The 22,658-nt window shown below is 47.7% G+C and overlaps 1 protein-coding gene across 3 annotated transcripts in view; it reads left to right on the top strand.

Annotated features, from left to right (window-relative positions):
- Nucleotides 1–20,206, top strand: part of LOC141734408 (ceramide synthase 4-like) — a 46,218-nt gene extending 26,012 nt beyond the window's left edge. For all 3 annotated transcript variants that reach the window (XM_074566153.1, XM_074566154.1, XM_074566155.1), the window contains 9 exons: nucleotides 2,043–2,160; nucleotides 4,752–4,870; nucleotides 7,184–7,241; nucleotides 9,741–9,791; nucleotides 12,290–12,382; nucleotides 13,266–13,394; nucleotides 13,668–13,774; nucleotides 14,193–14,349; nucleotides 18,213–20,206. In XM_074566153.1, the coding sequence (XP_074422254.1) occupies nucleotides 2,043–2,160; nucleotides 4,752–4,870; nucleotides 7,184–7,241; nucleotides 9,741–9,791; nucleotides 12,290–12,382; nucleotides 13,266–13,394; nucleotides 13,668–13,774; nucleotides 14,193–14,349; nucleotides 18,213–18,404 (1,024 nt within the window). In that variant the 3' untranslated portion in view covers nucleotides 18,405–20,206. The remainder of the gene's footprint in view (nucleotides 1–2,042; nucleotides 2,161–4,751; nucleotides 4,871–7,183; nucleotides 7,242–9,740; nucleotides 9,792–12,289; nucleotides 12,383–13,265; nucleotides 13,395–13,667; nucleotides 13,775–14,192; nucleotides 14,350–18,212) is intronic.
- Nucleotides 20,207–22,658: the final 2,452 nt, after the last annotated feature.

Here is a 22,658-nt window from a genome sequence, read left to right as displayed (position 1 = left end):
CTACAAAGCTGGTGAGGGGTCTGGAGGACAAACCTTATGAAGAACGACTGAGGGAGCTGGGGTTGTTTAGCCTGGAGAAGAGGACTGAAACTAATCAACGCTTAGACAGAGTTACCGCAAAAGCTTGTTGGAAAGTAGCTAGTAAGCACGCTGCCCCGGCTCTTCTCTCCTGGTAGAAACATCTCTATTTCAGTGGTCTTGGTACATCTTTGAATGTTCCTGTAGCCAGCGATGCCAAAGGAATTTTGCAGAGATGACGAACAACTGATATATAGGGCTGGCTGTGCAAAAGCAGGGTGGAAATCAACTGTTAGACGAGTGAGCAAAATTGTGTTACCATTCTGTGTTTTATACCTTCATGTACTCAAAGTTAAAGCATTCCTTAGGTAGGTGGTCTGTTTATAAAATTGCTTTTGATATCTGTTAATTAAATTAAGAAATGGGTTCTTGAAGAGAAAACTTCCGGAAGACCCTTCCAGAAGGATGCTTGCTCTGGAATAGTCCCGAAGCACATGCACATATAGAGTATGGGCTGTAGGGCTAGAAGAGACCGCAGGCAACCACACCATATAATCACACTCATAAATATATCTCATATTATTTTTAAGCAGAACGTCTTTTAAACACCTGCGCAGTGAAATAGCTTCGGCGGCTTTTTTGCTGCGAAGTGAAAAAAAAAAAGGAAAAAAAAAAAAAAAGAAATCTCAGTCTGTGTGTGAATCGTTAGGGATAACTGATGGGAGGACCTGCCTGAACAGCATGAAGAGCGACCCGGTGGAGCGGGGCTGGGTCTCAGCGCTTGCTTCCTCTGTGTGGTATGTGTGAGCTCGGAACCACCCTCAGCACTGATGATAATTGGTAACCCCATAACTGTTCAGGGCAGCTGCTACCACCTTAAGCAAAAAACTTTTACTCCAAAACGCAGAGGTAAGGTTTTCCAGAGATTTTGCATCTTCAGTGTTCAGCAACAAGTGCGGAAAAGCGTTCCTGGGCAGACAGCCTGCTCTTTTTTCGAATGAGACTAATGGCATGCCAGTGGCAATGCGTAGGTAGCGATTAATAAGGAACAACTAATTCTCCAGAAATTCAAGGAGAATGCAGCAATTTGAGCCTTTTTTTTTTAAACGTTGATTTGCCAAGTTTCCTGTTCGTGCAGTGTCCGTGCGGAACGCCTCGCCGCGACCCCTCACTTCACACCATTGACGAGGCCGTTTCCTATTGCCGAGGGGGAGGCGAGCGTTTGTAGTGGAGGAGTTGAATTGTTGAGCACAGCAATTCCATGCCCAGTTTTGTTACCTCTTGGTGACTTTTTTCTGTTTATGCAGATCTTTTTATTTGTGTTGTTTCCCTGTGAAAGACTGAAGATGCGCGGCTAGCAAGTCGCTCCTTGTGACTGGGTTTCTGGTTGCTGTGTCCTTATTTTACAACCGATGTTTGACTTGCATTAGGAGAAACAGGGGTAAGTTACTCCAGTAAAGGCAGAGTGGCCTCCTGTTTCAGCAGGACATTTCTTCTGCATTAACACCCCACATCTGATAGAGCCTCCCTCTTGATCCTCAGCCTAGTTCAAGTGGATGCCACGTGCTAGATCGTGTAGTGAACAACATTTAGGCTTTATCAGTAGTGTGGTTATCTGCATAAGCTGCAAGCAAGCCAAAGGGCAATGATAGGTATCGTGGTTGTCTCCGCGAGCCTGGGCTTCGTGCCATAATCCCAGACACCCAAGCACAGTGGAATCGGAAGTAGACCAAGCAGGATATAGCATTTTCCAACCTCACGTGATTTCAGATATTACAGCACAGGACTCAGGACAGTAGAATACCAGTCCCACTGTTTCTGCTGTTAAGTTTGGGGTTTTTTCTTCTCGGTTTCTTTATCTGTCTTATCTGCTTGACATGATACTTGTCAAGTATCATTCAACTCAATATCAACATTCAAACTGTGGGAGGCAGCTGATATGTACTACATCACGTTTTAACAGCGCTGCGATATCAGAAATCACTGTTCTATTTTTGGCTGAACCTTTATCTTTTCTTTCGCAGAGCCATAGCCCTGCCCCTCAGCAGCAAACTGGGTGTGAGAGACAAGCAGAGACCAAAAGCTCAGCCCAACCCCGTGCTGGAAGCATTCTACAGCACGTGCTGCAAGAACCCTGGTGAGGTGAGTCCTTTATTCCTTTGCTTTCCTCTAGATTTAGCCCTTGTGTCTTTAGCCAAATACAGTCACATTTGGAATCCTGAAGTTTGGTAATGCCACTCGTATGTGGAAGCTCAACAAAGCAGCAGGAGCCACTACTGTACAGGCCACCTGACGCCAGCCAGCCACAGATGCCATCAGCTATCAGTTCTGCTTCTGAAGATGTGGGAGTAGCAGCTTTCTATAGGTGGCATTCTAAACATTTAAATTCCAAACCTCTATGGACAGGACCCTCTTCTCCCAAAGGAAATAGTGACAAGTCCTGTTCCCTCTTGCGTTTGCTTATACATGGCACAAACTGAAACACAGGAGGCTCTGTCTGAACATCAGGAAACACTTTCCTACTGTGAGGGTGACCAGGCACTGGAACAGGTTGCCCAGAGGGGTTGTGGAGTCTCCATCCTTGGGGATACTCAGAAGCCATCTGGACATGGTCCTGGGCTGTAGAGCTCTAGAGCTGCTGTAGGTAGCTCTATTTGAGCAGGAGGGTTGGTCCAGATGACCTCCAGGTGACCAGAGGTCCCTTCCAACCCCAGCCATTCTGTGATTCTGTAATGGCTTCTTTACATATATTAGCAAATCCCTGTCACATCAGCTGCTTTGAACGGACTCCCGTGTTGGTAGTCCTTGCAGCTCAGCAGGCGTGGATTGCTTGATGCTCCTACTTCTGGGGTGGCTCATTCTGTTGCTGTGCAGTCCATGGGTTTGAGATTGGCCTTTCAGGAAGCCACCTAAAGTCTTGGCTGTCATCACAGGTTGTAAGGAGCGTCAGAAAACTGCAAACACAGATGGTGGGTAGTTTTCCCGTGAGAGATAAGAAGAGTGATCTTGAAGAACTTGGCAGGATAAGCCGGAGTTATAATGGCTGCTGCCGAGGGAGAAAGCATTGCCAGGACTGTGACTTGTCAGGCAGTATTGGGATTTAATCCTGTCAGTGAAGTCCCTGGATGTGACCCCTGTGTAGGGAAAGGAATCAGATTTTCTTTCAGCTCTTTTTTGCAGGCTTTCTTGGCCTTGAAGCAATAGCTATTACCCCTTACCAAGAACGTATGAGCAGGGGCCTGGGGTTCCAGTCCCAATGGGCAGTCCAAGGGCAAACATATTCTTGCCTTGCAAGGCTGTTGCGGCATGGTTCATGCTGCAGTGGGGCATGTGGAGCCCCAGGACATGCAGTACCAGGTTGAAAGTATAAAAATGGAGGTATTCATCTGGATTGCGCAGCCAGCCTTTCTCCCCAGCAGTTGGGAAGAAGCGTTCTCAGGAACGCTTGCTGCTGTGGTGGTCCCTGACCTTCCTTTTTCATGTCTGTCTGCAAATTCCACACATTTCTCAGTAAAACTACTCCGGTCTCAGAGATCTAACTCGAGGCCTAGCTTTGCAAACAGGTTTTCCCCACAGCTCTCCCTGCACCCACATTGCACTGAAACCGGCACTTTTATCCCAGAGAATCCGTGATAGCGGAGCGTATCCTCACCACGAGACTCCTGACGGTGTGACGTGGAGCAGGAACGGTGCAGCTGCCTGCTGCCTTGCTCTCTGCACTCACCGGTTACACCTTCGCCAGTCTTCCAGCTTCCTGCCTCTCCCGAGAGCTCTCAGACAACTGCTTCTGAGTCAGCTTTTACTTGTCCAATATGAGATGAGATTTTGCTGTTCTCAGTAGATCTTCTCCTTGGGAGGAATTCCACATTATGGAGCAGTTGGAGAGTATAAATCAGTGCCTCCATTTGTCTCCACCGCAAGAACAGAAGTCACTAAGAGTGGAAAGAAGCACATCTTAAAATTGGTAATGAACATACTTTTGTACGACATGCTCAAATTATGGAATTCATTCCTGCGTGATACCATTAAGGTAAATGGAATCTATGAAAAACTATTGCTTTACTTCTTAAAAAACAAGGCTATCCGTGGTGACACTTCCAGAAGGAATATAAAACATGACAAACTGTTTTTCGCGTCACATGCCAAACTCTTGAGAGCCTAAGGGCAAGCAGGATTTTTGTGGGTAATCTATTGAAAAATTATGCCTAACAGGTTTACCACAACAGGAGAACATCCAGCAGGAAGATGGTGTTGCCTCTGCTCATGACGTCAGTCAGGTTATTGGCTGACACTGCATCAGAATGCTGAAAGGCATGACAAGATTCAGTGCGGAACTTTAAAAATTATTTAAACTGCAGTAAACGTTTCTTGGAGTGACAGATTCAGGGACTCAGGCCCTGAAGACAGGGTGAGGAAGTGACTCAACAACAAACTCCTGTGGAGATGAGAACAGTTTTAAAGTTGAAACTTGAGAAGTTCACATAAAAAATGTAAAAGTTTTAACACTTAGCATTAATAACCAGTTGCTCATGGGGGGAACGGAAGGATTTTCTACTATCTGAGGTCTTTACGTTAAGAACAGACAGCTTTCTGAAAGATGGCTTAGCCTGAACAGATTTGGGCTTGCCAGGAGCCTCCAGCTGGGCTCTGTGGTGGGTCAGACAAGATGCCTGTGTTGCCCCTTCTGACCTTCAAACCTGCATCTGAACCCTGCTGCCTCACCTGTTTTCCAGGGTGAGCTGATCAGTTTAGCCAAACAGTGCGACCTGCCGGTGAGGAAGGTGGAGAGGTGGTTCCGGCGCCGGAGGAACACAGACCGACCCAGCCTGTCGAAGAAGTTTTGTGAGGCCTGGTGAGCGGGAGCACAAGCCATGAGTGGCAGGGGCCTTCACCGGAGCTGAGCTCCCAGGGCAGCTCGCTGCCTCCCAGCCTGCCCTCTGCCCCTACACAGCGAGCACCCCAGCTCCTCTGCCTCCCCATCTGCCCTCTGCCCCTACACAGAGAGCATCCCAGCTCCTCTGCTTCCCCATCTGCCCTACACAGAGGGCATCCCAGCTCCTCTGCCTCCCAATCTGCCCTACACAGAGAGCATCCCAGCTCCTCTGCCTCCCAATCTGCCCTACACAGAGAGCATCCCAGCTCCTCTGCCTCCCAATCTGCCCTCCGCCCCTACACAGAGAGCATCCCAGCTCCTCTGCCTCCCCATCTGCCCTACACAGAGAGCATCCCAGCTCCTCTGCCTCCCCATCTGCCCTCCGCCCCTACACAGAGAGCATCCTGTGTCTTCCCTGCCTCACCTAGTTCTTCTGCAACTCTGCTGCTTCTCTTTTACTAAAACTTTCCTTGCTTTTCCCCTTTATTTTCACTCCCAAGTCTCCTTTTACTCCCGTTTCACCTTTGGTCCTTACAGGGCCTCTTTGTTTCTGCTTTGATACCCAACTGTACCTGAAAAACTCACTGCTGTTTTGTATCTTACTGCTTCTCGCTGCTTTGCTGCTGTTTCGTTCCCTCCAAATTAGTCAGCCTTTCTCTTGCCTTTCCCAAGACTTTTCATTACCTCACTGCAAGCTGCTTCCTTCTGCTGCATCTTTTCTACAGCTGTTTTGAATGCTGTTGCTTTCAAAAGTCACGGGCAGCAGGCTAGATTAGATTGCATTCTGCTGTCAGTTGACTTCAGCATCCTGGAAATCAAAAACCAGCACCCTTTTATAGTGGCAGAAAAAGGGGCCTACGTGAAAGCTTGTGTTTTCCAAAGAGGAAAACTCTTCTTGGAAACAGCTGTGTGGAAATCCTCCTTACTATGTGGAGGCACAAAATAAATCTCACGTCAGCCAGTTCAGTGAGTGTTAGCCCTGGCTAAGCTTTCCACGGAAAAGCAGGATCCTCCTGAGCTTGGATGAAATGCCTTACTTATGAGTGGCTCCCAGGAAAGCCACGGAGGTGAGAGATACCATTAAAAACCTGCAGTGCTATTCATCTGTCTAAAAGCGTATAAGCACAGGGTAGCTTCACGCTAATCACCTCGTGCTCCATTTAGCACTCACTCTCGAATTCAAAACCCCTGCCTAAAAACCCTAATTGAAAAAAAAAAAAAAGGATGTGCATTATTTATGTATAATATTCCAAATCGTTGCAATTAGAAATGTTTAGAAAAGCCGTGGACAAGGATTTGTAAAGCAACCACGCTTAATCTGCTCCCATCAGGATGAAACCTGAGTTCTCCCTGCTCTCAGCTGACGTGCAGTAAATAGTAACAGTAGATGGAAAACAGTAAATCCTTTTCTGACTCAGCTCTCTGAGGGCAGTGTCCTTCCACCTGCCCGTTATCACCATTTGCAGTCTGTAGAAGGAATGTCTTTCCGTGATGTAGTAGCTTTGTACAGTTCAGGTCTGTCTTGGAGCTCCTGGGGGTTTCACGGAGAGGTGGAGTCTCTCTCTCTCTCAAAATGCGGTAACTTCTCGTTTGTTATGGAGATTTTGGGAAACTAAAAGACTGGTTTAGACAGTTTTACTCCTTTGAAGATTTCCTGTGTTTATTAACAACTTGTTTATTCTCTTGGGGTGAAATTCCGCTCATTCCTTACTATATGTGTGTATATTCAGTGTCACCTGCCTCTGTCCACTGGACTGGGCAAACGGTCCCTATGTCCTTTTGTGTGGATTTAATGGGGGTCAGTCATTGCCAGCTCCTGACTGAGGCCAAACGTGCCAGCAATCAATTATTTTACATGATAATGAGTTTAGCATGCCCAGTCTCCAAAAGGAGAGAGATTGGCGTGACAGCAATCAATTATTTTACGTGATAATGAGTTTAGCATGCCCAGTCTCCAAAAGGAGAGAGATTGGCGTTGTTTGACTTTTACCCAGGCAATCTGCTAGTGCTGGGAAGGTTTGGGGCGATTATCTGGGTGATTTTAGTCAGCAGGGTTCTTGTATTTTCTGCCGTCTCGAAAGCAGAAGAATTGCTCTTTGTCGGTCTGTTGACTGTGCTAGTGACAAACAAAGAGCCACTTCTGTTATGATCTGGGCAAACTTTGAACATATTAGCGTATGTCTTTGCCTTAATAGTACGTTTTTTGAATGAGTGTGATTGATACACGGAATTGCAGCTTGGTGGTTAATGAATGGGATTCTAACGTATTTTGTTTTGTTTGTTTGTTTGTAGCTGGAGGTTTACATTTTACTTCATTTCTTTCTTCACCGGACTTGCTGTCCTGTACGATGTGAGTACACAAGCAGTGCCACCTGCTGTTCTACCTAACCAGTGCCTGCAAGAATGGCAGATTTTGTTGCCAAACATGACCTTTCAGACCTTCTTATAGAGGTTTTCCCACCAGGTCAGTGTACACCCTCTGCACAGCACGCTTATGAGACCACAAACATATTGGACCCTGCTTATTTTAAAACTCCAGCTCAAAACCAAGAGGTTTCCTCTTCTTTAACAAAGCAGAAGACAGTTGGGATTGTGTAAAAATACATTTCTGTGGGGTAGGAGGTGGAACGCTTACCTGAGATGGAAGCGGCAGGGCCTGTTTGTGTGTTGTATCCGATACCTGCTTAAGGTGAAAAACTCATGCTTCCGTTGGAGCAAGTACTGCAATTTAATAATTTCATTTATTAATTTTCTTTTCCTTACCCAAGGTGTGATTGGTCCAGGCTTATGCCTCTGCCTTTTCTCTGAGTCGATACATAATGAGCTCTCTTGGTGCGAATCGAACTGCCTCAGCAGGCAGAAGTGCTGGCAGAAGCCACGCGCGTGCTCTAATCACTGAACTGTGGTCCCCACCTGGGACTAGGGGCACCAGTCAGCCTCTGGCTGTGTTTTAAAGGTTCTCCTGGCTTTTTTGCTGAATCCAGCTCCCTAGGCGAGCTTTGCAAAAGTCTGACACTTTCTGAGGGATTAAGGAATGGAAAACCTGCAGATGCCAAGACAGCAGGCACAAACTGTCCGTGTAACTGCTCATTATTGTAACAAGTGAAGAACTATTGAACTTCCACTGACTTTCAAATCAGAATTTAAAGTCCTCTAGGAGTATGAGGATTACAGGATGAGCTAGCAGAGGACTGAAGGTATCTAAATCCCAACTGCGGTGTTTTGTGGATCTGTACATCAAATTAGAAGGCTGTTTTTTGAGGCCAGCTCTGAGAGTTTGGTATGGATCACCGGCTTAGCATAGTACAAGAGCCCTGTGGCAACAGAAGAGGCAAAATCGTGGTCTGCGTATTACCCGACCATTCTAGGAATGAGAGACCATCTTCACTTTTCATGAAAGTCTTTTCTTTAGTCAGTACACATCTTCCAATTTTCACAAAAAAAGGAGGCATCTGTCCTACAGACATCACCTGCAGATCCCATAGCAAGTAGCATGTTATCCTGTTAGCTGAAATTGTACCAAAATGCCTACATTAAATAGAAGGGCAAAGAATTAATGTGACAGGGCATATTTGCGTGTGACATTTCCTGACTTTTGGATGTTACTTCGTAATCAAAGTAGTATTTTAACATGCATTTGTTTTTGTGAATCAGCCTCCTTTCTTTAGGAAAAAAGCAAGTGTTTAAATTCTGTATTATTAGCTTTAGACTGACGGCAAAAACCTCTGCCCCATGAGTCAGTGAAACAGCAGGTAGCAATAGCAAGCCGTCTCACAGTAGGCCACCAGAAAATGGCTTTATTTGCTGAGAGTAGAGGAATGATGAAATTCAGGGATCTGAGGTTCCTTTCTAGTTTACGTAACGTGGGTTGCCGTAGTTGTTGCGGGAGTTTTTGCTTTGCCCTCTCTGATTGTGTATCACACATCTCTCCTGGTTCTGTACCTGTATTTGCTGGAAATCCTACTCCCAACCCCACTCCCAGCCAGCAGGAGGCTGTGTCTGCTGCTAATTACCCCTGCTCGTAAAAAACCACTGCTTCCCTTCCAGTAACGCGTGTGCACCAGCAGGTGCTCAGTGAGAGAAGTAGAAGCGTTGCCTTCTTGCTCCCGGCTCTGATGTCTGGAACCTTGTAGAACTGTTGTACAAAATTACCCTTACAGACGTGGCGGAGAGCGTGTTCCATCACTGTGTGCACTAGGACACGCTGGCTCTGCTCAAATCCGGGCACAGCAAAGGGTCAGCGCATGCTCCATGCAGGAAGAACTTCTGGAGACTTTAATCGCCATGTTTCTAGGAAAGTTTCGAAGCTGCCAAGTCCTAAACTACCAATTTTATATGAAGCGTGAACAAAGTAGGAGGATCTTTTCAGAGGTTAATTACTTAACAGAATGCAGGATGATCCTCACCGTTAGAGGAACAGACATGTTCCTGACACACAAGTTTTCAGCCTTTGTACCTTTTTTAAGTGTCATTGTCCAAACCACAGAGATTCTTAATGAAATAGTTGTAAGAATATTGTAATATATTCAAAACATAACCACCACCACCACCCCAAACGTGTAGAAGGCTGCAGTAAGTTGGTAGAAATCTTCCTGAGCTATTTTATTTGGAATTGGGTTAAACGGCATGTGAAATTTCAGCACAGTAGCCACAAATTGTCAATATTGCAAGCAACTGCAGGTTCTTGTAGTGGAAATCTCTTGGCAACTGAATTCCAGACAGTGCAACCAGCTCTGCTTGTAATAAAACACAACAAGGTCTGTGGTAGTAACAAACTAAAGGAGTTAGAGAGTTGATAAGAGAAGAATTGCTCTGTCGTTCTCACATTCATGTTGCATTTTCTTTCCAGAAGCCTTGGTTTTGGGACCACAGAGAGTGCTGGACAGGATATCCACAACAGGTGAGGGAAAATTGGTGTTATAAATCGTGTATTGCCTTTCGGTATCTTTTGAAAATCAGGTTATATTAGTGACAAAAGAGAGGCCGCTGAATTAAATTCAGACTCACAAGCCCTAAGAATTCAAAGCCAGATCCTTGTCAAGGGAGAACATCTTTGTATCTGGTGTAATCTAAACACAATAGAGGATGAGGAGACCCCATCCCTGGAGACGTTCAAGGCCAGGCTGGATGAGGCTCTGAGCGACCTGATCTAGTTGAAGGTGTCCCTGCTCAGTGCAGGGGGTTGGACTAGGTGGCCGTTAGAGGTCCCTTCCAACCCAACACATTCTAGGATTCTATGAGTTGGGCAAGCAGGAGGAGCCTGGAGAAATAAAGGAAAAGTGAGAGCTCTGACCAGGTGAACCAAGAAACTGAAAAATGGGAATGCCCTAAGGTTGTTTAGTTTGTAGAGGAAGCTGAGGCCAGAGAAAGACATGTTGCCTGAGGAGAAGCAGAGAAGACTTCAGTGCAGAGTTTGTAAAGCAGAGGGCATTCTCTGAATGCTGTGTACTTCCAGCCCTACTGAAGAATCATGTCCACAGTGCTCCCCAGGGAGTTTGTTTCCCAGTAGAACTGGCAGTGTCAGCAGTAGCAATACATCATCATTCCCATTAGGTTCAGGAGATGCTCTCTTAGTTTTACAATGTACGCTGCACAGTGACGAGTGGCGTTCCTCAGGGGTCAGTGCTGGCACCAGTGCTGTTTAACATCTTTGTCGGCAACATGGAGAGCGGGATTGAGTGCACCCTCAGCAAGTTTGCCGATGACACCAAGCTGTGTGTCACGGTCGGCGTGCTGGAGAGCAGCCCTGAGGAGAAGGACTGGGGGTGTTGGTGGATGAGAAACTCAGCATGAGCCGGCAACGTGCACTCGCAGCACAGAAAACCAACCTCATCCCGGGCTGCATCAAAAGAAGCATGGCCAGCAGGGCGAGAGGGGATTCTGCTCTCGTGAGACCCCGCCTGGAGTACTGTGTCCAGTTTTGGAGTCCGCAACATAAGAAGGACGTGGACCTGCTGGAATGGGTCCAGCGGAGGGCCACAGAGATGCTGGGAGGGCTGAAGACCCTCTGCTGTGAGGACAGGCTGACAGAGCTGAGAAGGCTCCGGGGAGACCTTGGAGCCCCTTCCAGTCCCTAAAGGGGGCTCCAGGAAGGATGGGGAGGGGCTGTTTATGAGGGAGTGTAGTGATAGGACAAGGGTAGTGGTTTGAAACTGGAAGAGGGGAGATTGAGATGAGATGTGAGGCAGAAATTGTTTGCTGTGAGGGTGGTGGGCCCCTGGCCCAGGTTGCCCAGAGAAGCTGTGGCTGCCCCATCCCTGGAGGGGTTCAAGGCCAGGTTGGCCGGGGCTTGGAGCAACCTGGGCTGGTGGGAGGTGTCCCTGCCCAGGGCAGGGGGTGGCACTGGGTGGGCTTTAAGGTCCCTTCCCACCCAAACCAGTCTGTGATTCTATGAAATACAATTTCTACTAAACAGACCGTGGCCTGTGCTACAGACAATGACAAAAGAAACGTGAATTCTCCCAAATAGTCTTATCTTTGGGGGGAAAAAAAAATCTCTTCTGATCCAGAGCTCCTGTTCGGATAACCTCCAGGGTGTGCACAGCACATACAGCCTGGGAGATGTTAACGTCCCCTTCCCCGCTAGCACCTGTGCATCCAGCCGTGCTTCCTCTTGTGGCCAGTCACTGGTGCTACAAAGGAAAACAAAAATCTATGAAGGCCATAAATCAACAATTTGGGTAGAGAAAGCACAAAGATATTGGTGCTCAGGAGCACCATACTCCATGATTCTTTGGAAATGCCAGTTGCAAAGCTCCTTTAGTCATAGTAATTTTTTTTTATCAAATAGGTTCAGGTTTAACAGCAGAAAATTACTTGTTAAATAGCACACATCTTTGCTAAGTGGGTCTAAGCTTTTAGTTTTCCATCTGTAAAACCCCGGAAAAGTTACCCAGAAGAATGCAGATTACTGTTCCCGCTGGGATTGCACTTTCTTCCCATTAGTTTGATTAAACTGAAAAATCTGTGATAGAGTACAAGGTGTCTGAAGTATCTCCTTGTATCCTTAAAAGGGAATGATTTATTCTGCTACTCCTTACCTATTTCGCCATAGTGAGATGGTTTACATAGTTTTTAAAGCTCTGTATGGAGTGCTCGGGAATCTGCCCAGTGCTGAAGAAACCCTAAAAATATTCAGAATCTTCCTGGTGGTTCCCTGAATGTTCTACGTGGTGCAGCAAAGTGGAATTTCCCCTGCTATTTGCTTTTGCCTCAGCACAGATGGCATTTAGTAAGTAAGCACGTTATTCACTTCAGGTATTTCCCCCTGAAGCTGCAAGAACCAGTTTTGTTGATTTGAATGTCTGATAATGCTCTTTTACCTAGGAAAGAGTCTTCACTTTCACACTTGCTCTGCTTTACCTGATGGATATTTTGCTGTCTCTCCCTCTCTCCCAGCCCCTCCTGCCCTCCCTCTTCTGGTACTACCTGCTGGAGCTCTCCTTCTACTGGTCACTGGTCTTCACCCTCCCCTTTGATGTGAAGAGGAAGGTGAGTGGCAGCCTCGGGGAAGAATCAAGCACAAACAGGGCCCCAGCTGAACACTCAGGAGAGTGATCACCAGGACCACGTGTATAGTGCTAGTCTGAGGTTTTGGGAGACTCTGTCCTTGCTCATTCCCAGGAATTTCCATTCCCAGTGACTAACTTCCCTCTCCTCTGGGAAGCGGAGAACATAAATCTTGACATAGAAAGGTGCAAACTACTGCGGAGTTCTCAATCCAAACTTAAAATCCAAATTAAATTAAAAATTGCTCTTCTGGGACTCTTCTAGGACGCACTGATTGTAGAGACAGAAGAGATGATTCTCTGCCAGTTAAGCTGCGTCTGTTCCCAGGTGCCAGTGCCCCTACAGAGAGGGTGCTGCATGATTACATGGGCATACGTGTGCACTGAGGCTGCGAATGTATCCGTATAGGTAAAGGGTGGTCGTGAGTCTCCATCAGCGAGCCTGGGGGTATGAGGTGATTGCGCCAACAGGGAGGCATGCACAGGGGTACAGAGCAGAGATGGATATGGGCACTGCCATGTGACGGAAAACAAGCTTTCTTTATGTTGAGTTTGTCTGTGCTGAATCATTGGCTCTTATTCCGTCTTCTGATTTGCACCGTCATCGGACCATTATTGGTGGAGGGAGAGAGTGTCCTTTGTTGTGAGATCCTCAGTTTACACCACAAACTCTTGGTTCCTGTGTTACTTGGTCGCCTACATTTCTAGAACGTGTTTGGTAGAAGAGTTACGTGCTCCCTTATGGTGGGAGGTTTCTTAGTCATTGGGTAGAGAGATTTCATTGCTACCTGCAGGAGGCATGCTTTCACCGGGCCGGAAGGTGCATTGTGTATTATTTTGTTCTCTGCTGTCCCCTTTCTCATCAGGACTTCAAGGAGCAGATAGTCCATCATGCTGCAACCATCTTCCTGATCAGTTTCTCGTACTGTGCCAATTACATCCGCATTGGGACGCTGGTGATGGTTATTCACGATGCTTCTGATTGCTTCCTAGAGGTGAGCTCCGCAAGTGACGTGACAGGGAAAGCCTAGTTAGCAATGGTGCTCTTTAGCCAAAGGGTGTCTTTTGATCTAGCAAAGTATGGGCCAGGCATTACGGTTTTTCGCAGGTAACTCAGTGCTGATCTCCTGACGCAGCCTAGGGTGCCCTGCAGAGAGCAGGGAAGAGGCATGGTTACCTGCATGTAGACTGTATCGTATCTGGCTCATCTGGAGCATGTGCAGATGCACGGTCTTGGCCTGCTGTTTTATTGTTCTTTCTCCTTCCAGCCAACTAAGATATTCAATTACATGAAGTGGAAAAAAACTTGTGACATCCTCTTTATGATCTTCACAGCTGTTTTCCTCATCAGCCGCCTGGTCATTTTCCCCTACACGTGAGTCTGCTGCAGTCGAGGGTAGTGGAAAAGCTGCCTCCTGGGAGACAGGACAATTCAGCTGGGTGCTGAGTCTTTTGCTGCAGCCTTTGCTTTTCAGTCCTTGAGCGTATGTCACTGCCCTTTGCACAGGCTACAGTGCCACGTGGCTGTTGCACCTGCCTTGGGGTAAACTGGGGTGGTCTGGAGTTCGTAGAGTAGTCTTAAATTCCTGAAGTACACTGCAGAGGAGGAGTACTTGGCCTATGGCTCTACCCTGCTTGTTTCTGGTGGCGAGCTGAGACTTGGCCCACGTGTTATATATAAGAAGAAGGTGACTGACCTGAAACTTCCTCTGTGACTAGAGCTTTCTGGGGCTTAATTATGGCCCTACTAATAACACTATTTCCCTCCACTGCAATTCCCTCTCTCTTTGCAGAGTGCTCTATAACACCTACTATTACTCCATGGAGATATTCCAACCCTTCTTTGGATACTACTTCATGAATGCTCTCCTGATAATTCTGCAGCTGCTCCATGTCTTCTGGTCCTGCCTAATTATTCACATGGTTTACAAGTTCATCCTCCAGGGCACGGTATGAATCGATTTGTAGTCCCCTGTACATCACATGGGGAGGGAGGGCCCATCTAGGGTGCTCTGGGAGCACAGGGGTTCATCTGGGATGGATTTCTTCTTGCTCTAGTGAAATTATACATGTGCATTCCTAACGGTGAGGTGAATGGAACATTCAATACTATTAGTGAAAATTGACCCCAAAAAAGTAAAATTTTTATGAGCCACTACAATATTGGGTCCACTTCTGATGCTTGTATTCAACAAAAATGTGGATTGGACTCCAGGGGAGATTTCCATGAACAAAGCCAGTGACATTTGAGTAAGGATCATAGAATCATAGAATGTGTTGGGTCGGAAGGGACCTCTAAAGGCCACCTAGTCCAACCCCCTGCAGTGAGCAGGGACAGCTTGAACTAGATCAGGTTGCTCAGAGCCTCATCCAGCCTGGCCTTGAATGTCTCCAGGGATGGGGCCTCCACCCCCTCTCTGGGCAACCTGGGCCAGTGTCTCACCACCCTCAGTGTAAAGAACTTCTTCCTAATGGCTAATCTAACCCTGCCCTGCTCCAGTTTAAACCATCGCCCCTTGTCCTGCACTTGGTACAGTATGATTTACATTTGTAACAGAACTAAGAAATCAATGCAGAGAAAGTTGTCATGATTGGTGAGGCCAATGGAAACGCGCTTCCCTTATAGTACAGTATTTTTAATTACAGCGTTACTGAGATCACAGAACCACAGAAGGGCTGAGGTTGGAAGGTACCTCTAGAGTACCCTTCCCTGGCTTTAGAAAGGTCACCTAGAGTCGATTGCCCAGGACCGTGTCCAGACAGCTTTTGACTATCTCCAAGAACAGAGGCTCCACAACCTCTCTGGGCACCCTCTCAGTAAAAAAATGTTTCCTGATGTTCAGAGGGAGACTCATGTTTCAGTCAGTGCCCATTGCCTCTTGTCCTGTCACTGTACACTACTGAGAAGAGCCTGGTTCCGTCTTCTTTACACCTTTCCTTGAGGTATGTGTTCATAAGATCCTGCCGAGCCTTCTCTCCTCCAGGCTGAACAGTCCCAGCTCTCTCAGCCCGTCCTCATGAGAGATGCTCCAGCCCCTTCTTCATCTCTGTGTCCCTTCCTTGGACTCTCCAGTGTGTCCATGTCTCTCTTGTACTGAGGGGCCCAGAACTGGACACAGCACTCCAGGTGTGGCCTCTGAGCAGAGGGGAAGGATCACCTCCATCGACCTGCTGGCAACACTCCTCCTAACGCAGGCCAGGAGGGGCAAGGGCACATTGCTGGCTCATGTTCAACTCACAGGACCTCCAGGTTTTTCTTAGAAAAGCTGGTTGGCCCCTGGCGTGTACCGGTACCTGGGGATGTTCCTCCCCAGGTGCAGGACTTCACACTTCCCCTTGCTGGATTTCACGAGGTTCCTGTCAGCCCCATTCTCCAGCCTGCCCAGGTCTCTCTGGGTGGCAGCACAATCCTCTGGCGTATCAGTTACTCCTCCCGGTTTTGTGTCTTCAGCAAATTTGCTTAGGGTACGCTCTGCCCCATCGTCCACATCATTAATACGTGTTTCATGTGGCTTGTCTTATATTGCTGTAGATGTCTACAGAGTAGATACTTCTGTCTAAACTAGCTGTCGGGACTCTTCTCGTGGCAGTAGAGGTGAACGGGCGTGTCCAAAGCGTAATCCGTTCACGATTGCACCCAGGTAGTGCTGTTCATCCGTCCCTCGTAGAGCACGCCTAGGTGAGTGTCTGAGATGCAGCTGTGTAAACTTAAGTGAAATGCATCGCGCTCTTTCGGACTGTAGCCTGCAGGATTTGCTGTGAGACCAAACTGCTGCTCAGCATGAAATTCTTCCCGAAATCAAAGGCGTGAGCTAATGGCATTAGATTGGCCACATGACAAGGACACAGTCCAGCAGTAACAAGTCAGTGCCTTGTGGGAGTTGACCTCATAGCCCAGGATGAATTATTTTATTAGTATCCAACTGGGGAATTCTGTCTTACGGGAACGGAGAACAAGCATTAAAGGCTCATCTTCATCCATATTGTCCCCGTTTTCTTTATCTGCCTTCCCTTAAGGTAGCACAGGGCAAATTACTTGCAAATTAGGAAACAGAAACTTCCCAGAGCAGAAAATGAAGGCACAGCTGAAGACGCCCTTTTATTGTTTTCCTAATTCTGGTGTGGGCTGTATTACTATTGCAGTTATTACAGTGTAAAACGATGAGGTAATAAATTGCCTTATTAGAAAGAAATGAACCATCGGGGAGAAAAATACTGACGCATATCCAGAATTTTTCCTATTTTATCTAAAAATCATCATCTGCCACGTTCGATGCAGAAGTGTATTTGAGAGCTTTCCGCGTTGAGCAGTGAATAGCAAAGACAAACCATCCTGAACAGATCTGTTTCAATGATGATATTCAATGATGATACAGCCCAAAGCAGTATCAGCCAGAATACAGGACTTTCTCCCCTTTTTGAGAGCCGTGAAATTCTCGCTCCCATCAGAAGCTCACATTCTTCTCATGGGGCCTTTCCGATCTGGCTACAGTTTTCCGCTCTGGCTACAGGATTATCTGCACCACCTTCTCACGTGGCGTGCGCTAATCCCCAGTAATTAGACCTCGGCCTAGATCCTGAAGTACCAGTTTCATTCCCTCATACAGGCAACCTGAGATACCTTCTTGTAATTCATGCAGCTGTAAATTCCTTTGTGAATCTTGATAAGTTTAAGGCCTCAGCCCCATTCTATGGCCAGGAATGGATAAAATTAGGAATATTGATAGTATTTGTCCTTATGCTGCAGATCAAGACTCCTGCATAGTTCCTGAACTGCCAGTTCTAGATGACGTGAGGTGCGGGTTGTTGACATCAGATAGCGTCTCCTACATGCAGTGTCCTTGGAGGCAGTTTGAATTCAGTGCAAGTTCAGGTTGTTACGAATCCTCTCTGCATTCGGGTGTAGTCATCTCTAGAAAGAGCATCAGACCAAATGGACTTTTTAATATGATCCAAGAGGCATCCCCAGAAGAACAGAGTAAATGGAGACTACAGGTGACCGTGCAGCAGCTGACACGCTCCTGAGCGGTTTCCAAAGCCCGGGTCACGGAAGAGGTGTGCTGCTTTCCTTCAGAGCACTCTGTCCAACAAGGACTGCGACACCGTGAATTTGTCCCCAGTTTTGGTGTCTTGTATTGCAGCGTAGAAACAGCTTGGGAAGCCAGCGAGCGATAGGCTGCTCTTCTAACCTGTCATTTTATCACGTTGTTTCTTCTTTGTCTTCCTTTTAAGGCAATGAATTAAATATTTACAAAAGTGGATTGCAGATCTCTCGGTTAATAGCAAGAGGAAAAACGTGCACGTGAAACCGAATGTAATCAGAGTAGAGTGCCTTTGTGTTGAGCTATTGGTTTGTTTGAAAGCACGTGCTTTCAACCTGTCCAACGCAGTGTGCCCAACCTACGGCCACCCAGGCCAAGCGTGGTCACAAACTGTCTCCTTGTCCCTTTTGGAAAATGTAAAAGGGCTTCATTAACTGCCTCCCCCCATCCTTCTTCCACATGCTGATGCCAAAAGCAGCAGGGTGGGTCTCCTCAGTCTTACGTGGTCACCATCAGTCCTGGGTGTCTGTGGTCGATGCTGCTTCTAAACCTGTGCAGCAATTCCTGATGTTTATCAGGATCACAGCTAGGATTCCACTGGGACTGGAATAGAGAGATGGAGAGAATCCGTTTCCAAAGCTGAAAGGACCCGGTAGAACTGGGTGCCAAAGGCGGGTGTCGGAAGTAGCAGATGAAGTTCGGGCTCAGCTAGCACTGCTTCTTGTGCAGACCTCTGTGCTTGTGTTGCTTCTCATTCACATATCTCTGTAGATGGAAAAGGACATGAGAAGTGACACGGAAGAAAGCGACAAGGATGAAGAAAGAGAAAAGATCAGGGAAAAGGAGAAAAACGGGATCGCATATTTCAGCAACGTCACAAGCAACAGCTATATCCAGCGGAATGGGTCTGAGCCACTGAACAACAGAACCCATCTCACCAACGGCCACGTCAAGGAAAGATAGCTACTGCTCACGCGCTTCCGATCGGGTCTTTCACGAATCCAGTGCACCGTCTTGAGAAACACTTTTGCTCACCGTGTAGATAATACGGAGTGTGATTGCAGTGTCATAGCTGAATCCCTGCTTCCCGTAAACACAAGTATTTATAGTCAGTGATATTTGAAGGAGGTTTTTTTGGTCATTCTTCAATAAAAGCTTACGATAGGTGGTAGCCGTGAAGCAGATAGAAAGGGATCAAAGTGGTTTGCCTTTTATTAGACTGTACCATAGTTGTTGTTAAATGTGTTAATCTTGAAAAATACTTAACAAAAAAAAAAAAAAAAAGGTGGGTAAACTCTGGCAATGTCAAGTCTTAACCACCTAATGTTGCTTGGTAGGAATCTGTTTAGCTTTGATCAGCCTCTGGAGGCCCTGGCCCCTTGCCACTAGTGATTATGGCTAACGAGGAAGTGTGAGACTCTGAATCTTAATACGGGGACACCTTTTTCGAGAAGACAGGTGCCCCATACGCACTCAGAAAAGGTAAAACTCAACATAGTGGGATGATAGCTTTGCAAAGACATCAGAGAAAACGTCTTCTTCTCGAAGGGAATGCTGCTCTGTGCCCTATGACCAGTTTTGTAATGGTACGGATCTCGGGCCCTGCTGTTGTCAGCATTATTGCCACAAAGGTGGGAACTCCAAAGCCCAGGTTGGAGGGAGTACCCACCCAAATCGCAGTTGGAAGAGCTGGAAAATCCAGGCAGCTGTGTCTCAACTGTCAGGTAATCCTTTAAACCTGTCTTGGGAGGAAGCGCAGTCAGAAGAAGGGAGATTAAAATAAACTAGATAGTCTAGAAGACAACGCTGGTTAAGTGTTCATGTTTTCACCAAGTGTGATGATTGGCACAGTGCGAAACGTTTACAGAGTCAGCTTGCGGTAAGAAGGGAATTCCCCTGTCCTCAGAGGAAAAAGGATCCGGAAAAGATCTGCTGAACCTTATGGAATAATGCTTTAATGCGGCCTTCTAACTTTAGGGCCTTTGCCTAGACGTATCAAGAGCAGCAGGCTTAAAGCAGTAGTCCATGAAGTCATGATGCAGTTCTGATTCAACTTAGATGTCCTATATCTTATATACTGTGTAGTCTGAGACTTCGGATTCTGTAATCCCTTAAATGACTTAAATTAGTATGATGTGAGTTTCTGTTTTATAGATCAATTAACCTGTGAAACCAAAGTATTAACAGAGCCACTGTAATGAGTGCGGGGACATAGACTGCCAAGGCCATGCAAACTCTTCCCTGTATGTGCCCAGTAAGGGCCAGCGCTAACTGGGGGGGACATGGACCAAGGAAATGCCTGCTTTGAGGAGGTTGTGCACATCTTTAAAATTAAAAGGCAAGTGACAGCATAGAAGGACAAGAGGGTTTTCAGCAATCCACTCAGTTCACCTGAGATGTGACTGAGAGCGCTTTGATCTGAACTTGTATGTGCTCATCTTAGGTTTCGGCCAAAATACATTGGATGATTCCAGAGGGGAAAAAGTGGTTCCAGCATGGGTGATTCCAGGGCAGTGACATGCTCTGGGAGGAGAGCATGTGTTTCTGCACTGTCATTTAAATTCATATTTGCTGAAGATAATTTGTCTCTGAAACCTTGAGCTAATTTGAAGTTCAAAGTACGTGTTCTGTGTACTGTCGTGTGTCTTTAATCTGAGTCTACAATCTTGCCACTCCTCTGCAGGTGATGTGTTCAGGAGAGATGGTTATATATCATTTTGTACTACTGAATATAAATATTCTTTATAAATTACTTTTGAAAGGTTTGATTGTCTGGGCTCTTTTCTGCTTCTTTAACTAGCAGGAGGTAACCTGGGAGGTTCTGCCTGATGGGTGAAGGCGTGATGAGGGCGCCATGCCTGGAGCCATTGCCGAGGTGGATACACATGCAGCACGCGCAGAGCGGATATTGCATACCCAGGACATCACAGAATCACAGAACGTCGGGGTTGGCAGGGACCTCTGGAGATCATCTCCTCCAACCCCCGGCCACAGCAGGGTCACCCACAGCAGGTGGCACAGGAACGCGTCCAGGCGGGGTTGCAATGTCTCCAGAGACGGAGACTCCCCCACCTCTCTGGGCAGCCTGTGCCAGGGCTCTGCCACCCTCACAGCAAAGAAAATCCTCCTCATGTTGACATGGAACTTCCCATGGTCAAGTTTGTGCCCGTTACCCCTTGTCCTGTCCCCGGGCACCACTGAGAAGAGCCTGGCCCCATCCTCCTGACACCCCCCCTTTCAGTATTTATAAGCGTTGATAAAGTCCCCCCTCAGTCGTCTTTTTTCCAGACTGAAGAGACCCCAATCCCTCAGCCTTTCCTCATCAGAGAGGTGTTCCAGTCCCCTCAGCATCTTGGCAGCCCTTTGCTGTCCCCTCTCCAGCAGTTCCCTGTCCTTCTGGAACCGGGGAGCCCAGAACTGGACCCAGCGCTCCAGATGCGGCCTCCCCAGGGCAGAGCAGAGGGGGAGGATGACCTCCCTCCACCTGCTGCCCACGCTCTTCTTGATGCCCCCCAGGATGCCACTGGCCTTCTTGGCCACAAGGGCCCATCGCTGGCTCATGGTCACCCTGTTGTCCCCCAGGACTCCCAGATGTCTTTCCACAGAGCTGCTCTCCAGCAGGTCAGCCCCAACCCGTCCTGGGGCAGGGGGTGTGCTGGCCATGCAGCCATGCTGGGCCATGCCAGTAGAGAATTGCAGCTGCCTGATTTGTCTCCTACCAGATAAAACTGCTTTTGGCCCTGAAACAAGGGACACTTTGGGGCACCCCTAGGGACGGGCCATGTTACTTGGTACTGCCAAGGCAGGGGCAAGTCCAGGACTGCGGCACTGGGGAGGTGCTTTGGACTTGCAAGGACAGGAGGTGAGAAACTAATATCGGTCCTTGTTTTTCATGAGGATCTAGAAGGCTGGGGAAGAGCCCTGCTGTAAAATCACTGCACCGCTCGCGTGCGGAGCAGAACGCTTCCCCGAGACTGCACAATGCGCTGTGGAGCCATTGCAGCCCTATGTTGATGCCTGCTGAATTTTAGCCTCAGGGCTGTGCTGTCCCCCTGAAGATTGAGATAAGATTATTAGGAGGCAAATCGGGTTCTTGTGAAAGGATTCATCACAGATTCGGGAGAGCTGTTGGCCTTGATTAAGAACCACTGAGTGCTGCTTTTAGCTGAGGAGCCCAGTGTGGCAGCGGTGAGTCACTGGGGCAGATCAACAACACAAGTTGTTTCCTTGCCATCAACTTGCTCAGGCTTAAAGAAGCTCTGTATATAATCATCTTCCTCCCCACGTTGCTCCGCCTTCTCACTTTACGGCTGCTCCAGTGTTCGAAGCTTGTGAACGCTGGGATGGCATTTGGGAATGTAGTGTATCAACTCCTTCCACCTCCTCCGTGCTGGGACCATCACAGCCCCCAGCTTAGAGAAGCTCTTGTAGCAAACCTGCGGCGAGACTGTCACTTGCCTGCCGGCAAACCCAGGAGAGCGGACGGAGCACTGGGCGCCGCAGCACGGTCTGAATCTGTTTCCCCTGTACCTTTCCCCTCCGTGTGCACGGGGGGGGCGTGCGTCACGCAGCGCGTACATCACACGACGTTATCAAGCAGCTGTGGGAGATGAGGTGTCCAGCTCCAGGTGAGCTACAAGAAAAAGAACGGTTACTGGTGCTCCCAGGCTGCCGGGTGGTGGGTGAGTCGAGGACTGGCCAAGCACGGCTCCCAGGCTGGCGTCTGGCCGTCCTGGCCCAAAATTATGACTGACGCGAATCTGCTGATGCCAGGAGACGTGGACATCTGCTGCTGGTTTGGATCTCGTTGTAGGAACAGTTTGGCGCAGTTGTTCCATTCCCCTTGCCCACGCTCGGCAGACATCAGAGACGTGCCTCCACCACGTTTTTTCGTTTAGACACGTACGGCCAAGGGAACTTTTACTTGGATGGCTACACTTTGAAAACCATTGCTTTTTGCCTTTGCGCGTGTACAACAGACACAGTGTCTGCAGGTGAGGGCGTCCCTAAGAGACAGCAAGGCTTGCTTCAAACAGCTGAAGTCGTGTCTGAACAAGGAAAGTGGAAAGGGTCCATGACTTCATCACATTAAGGTGAACATGGAATAAACAGGCCAAGAAATATCTTGAGAAACAACTTGAAAGGCAATACCGATCGCTGAAGCACTGGAAAGACCGTGGGAGTCGCAGATAACCCAGGCACGTAGCAACACCAGGG

The sequence above is a fragment of the Larus michahellis genome, chromosome 23 (assembly GCF_964199755.1).
Source record: "Larus michahellis chromosome 23, bLarMic1.1, whole genome shotgun sequence".
In the NCBI taxonomy this organism is placed as follows: domain Eukaryota; kingdom Metazoa; phylum Chordata; class Aves; order Charadriiformes; family Laridae; genus Larus; species Larus michahellis.
This window is presented reverse-complemented; position numbering and strand designations above follow the sequence as displayed.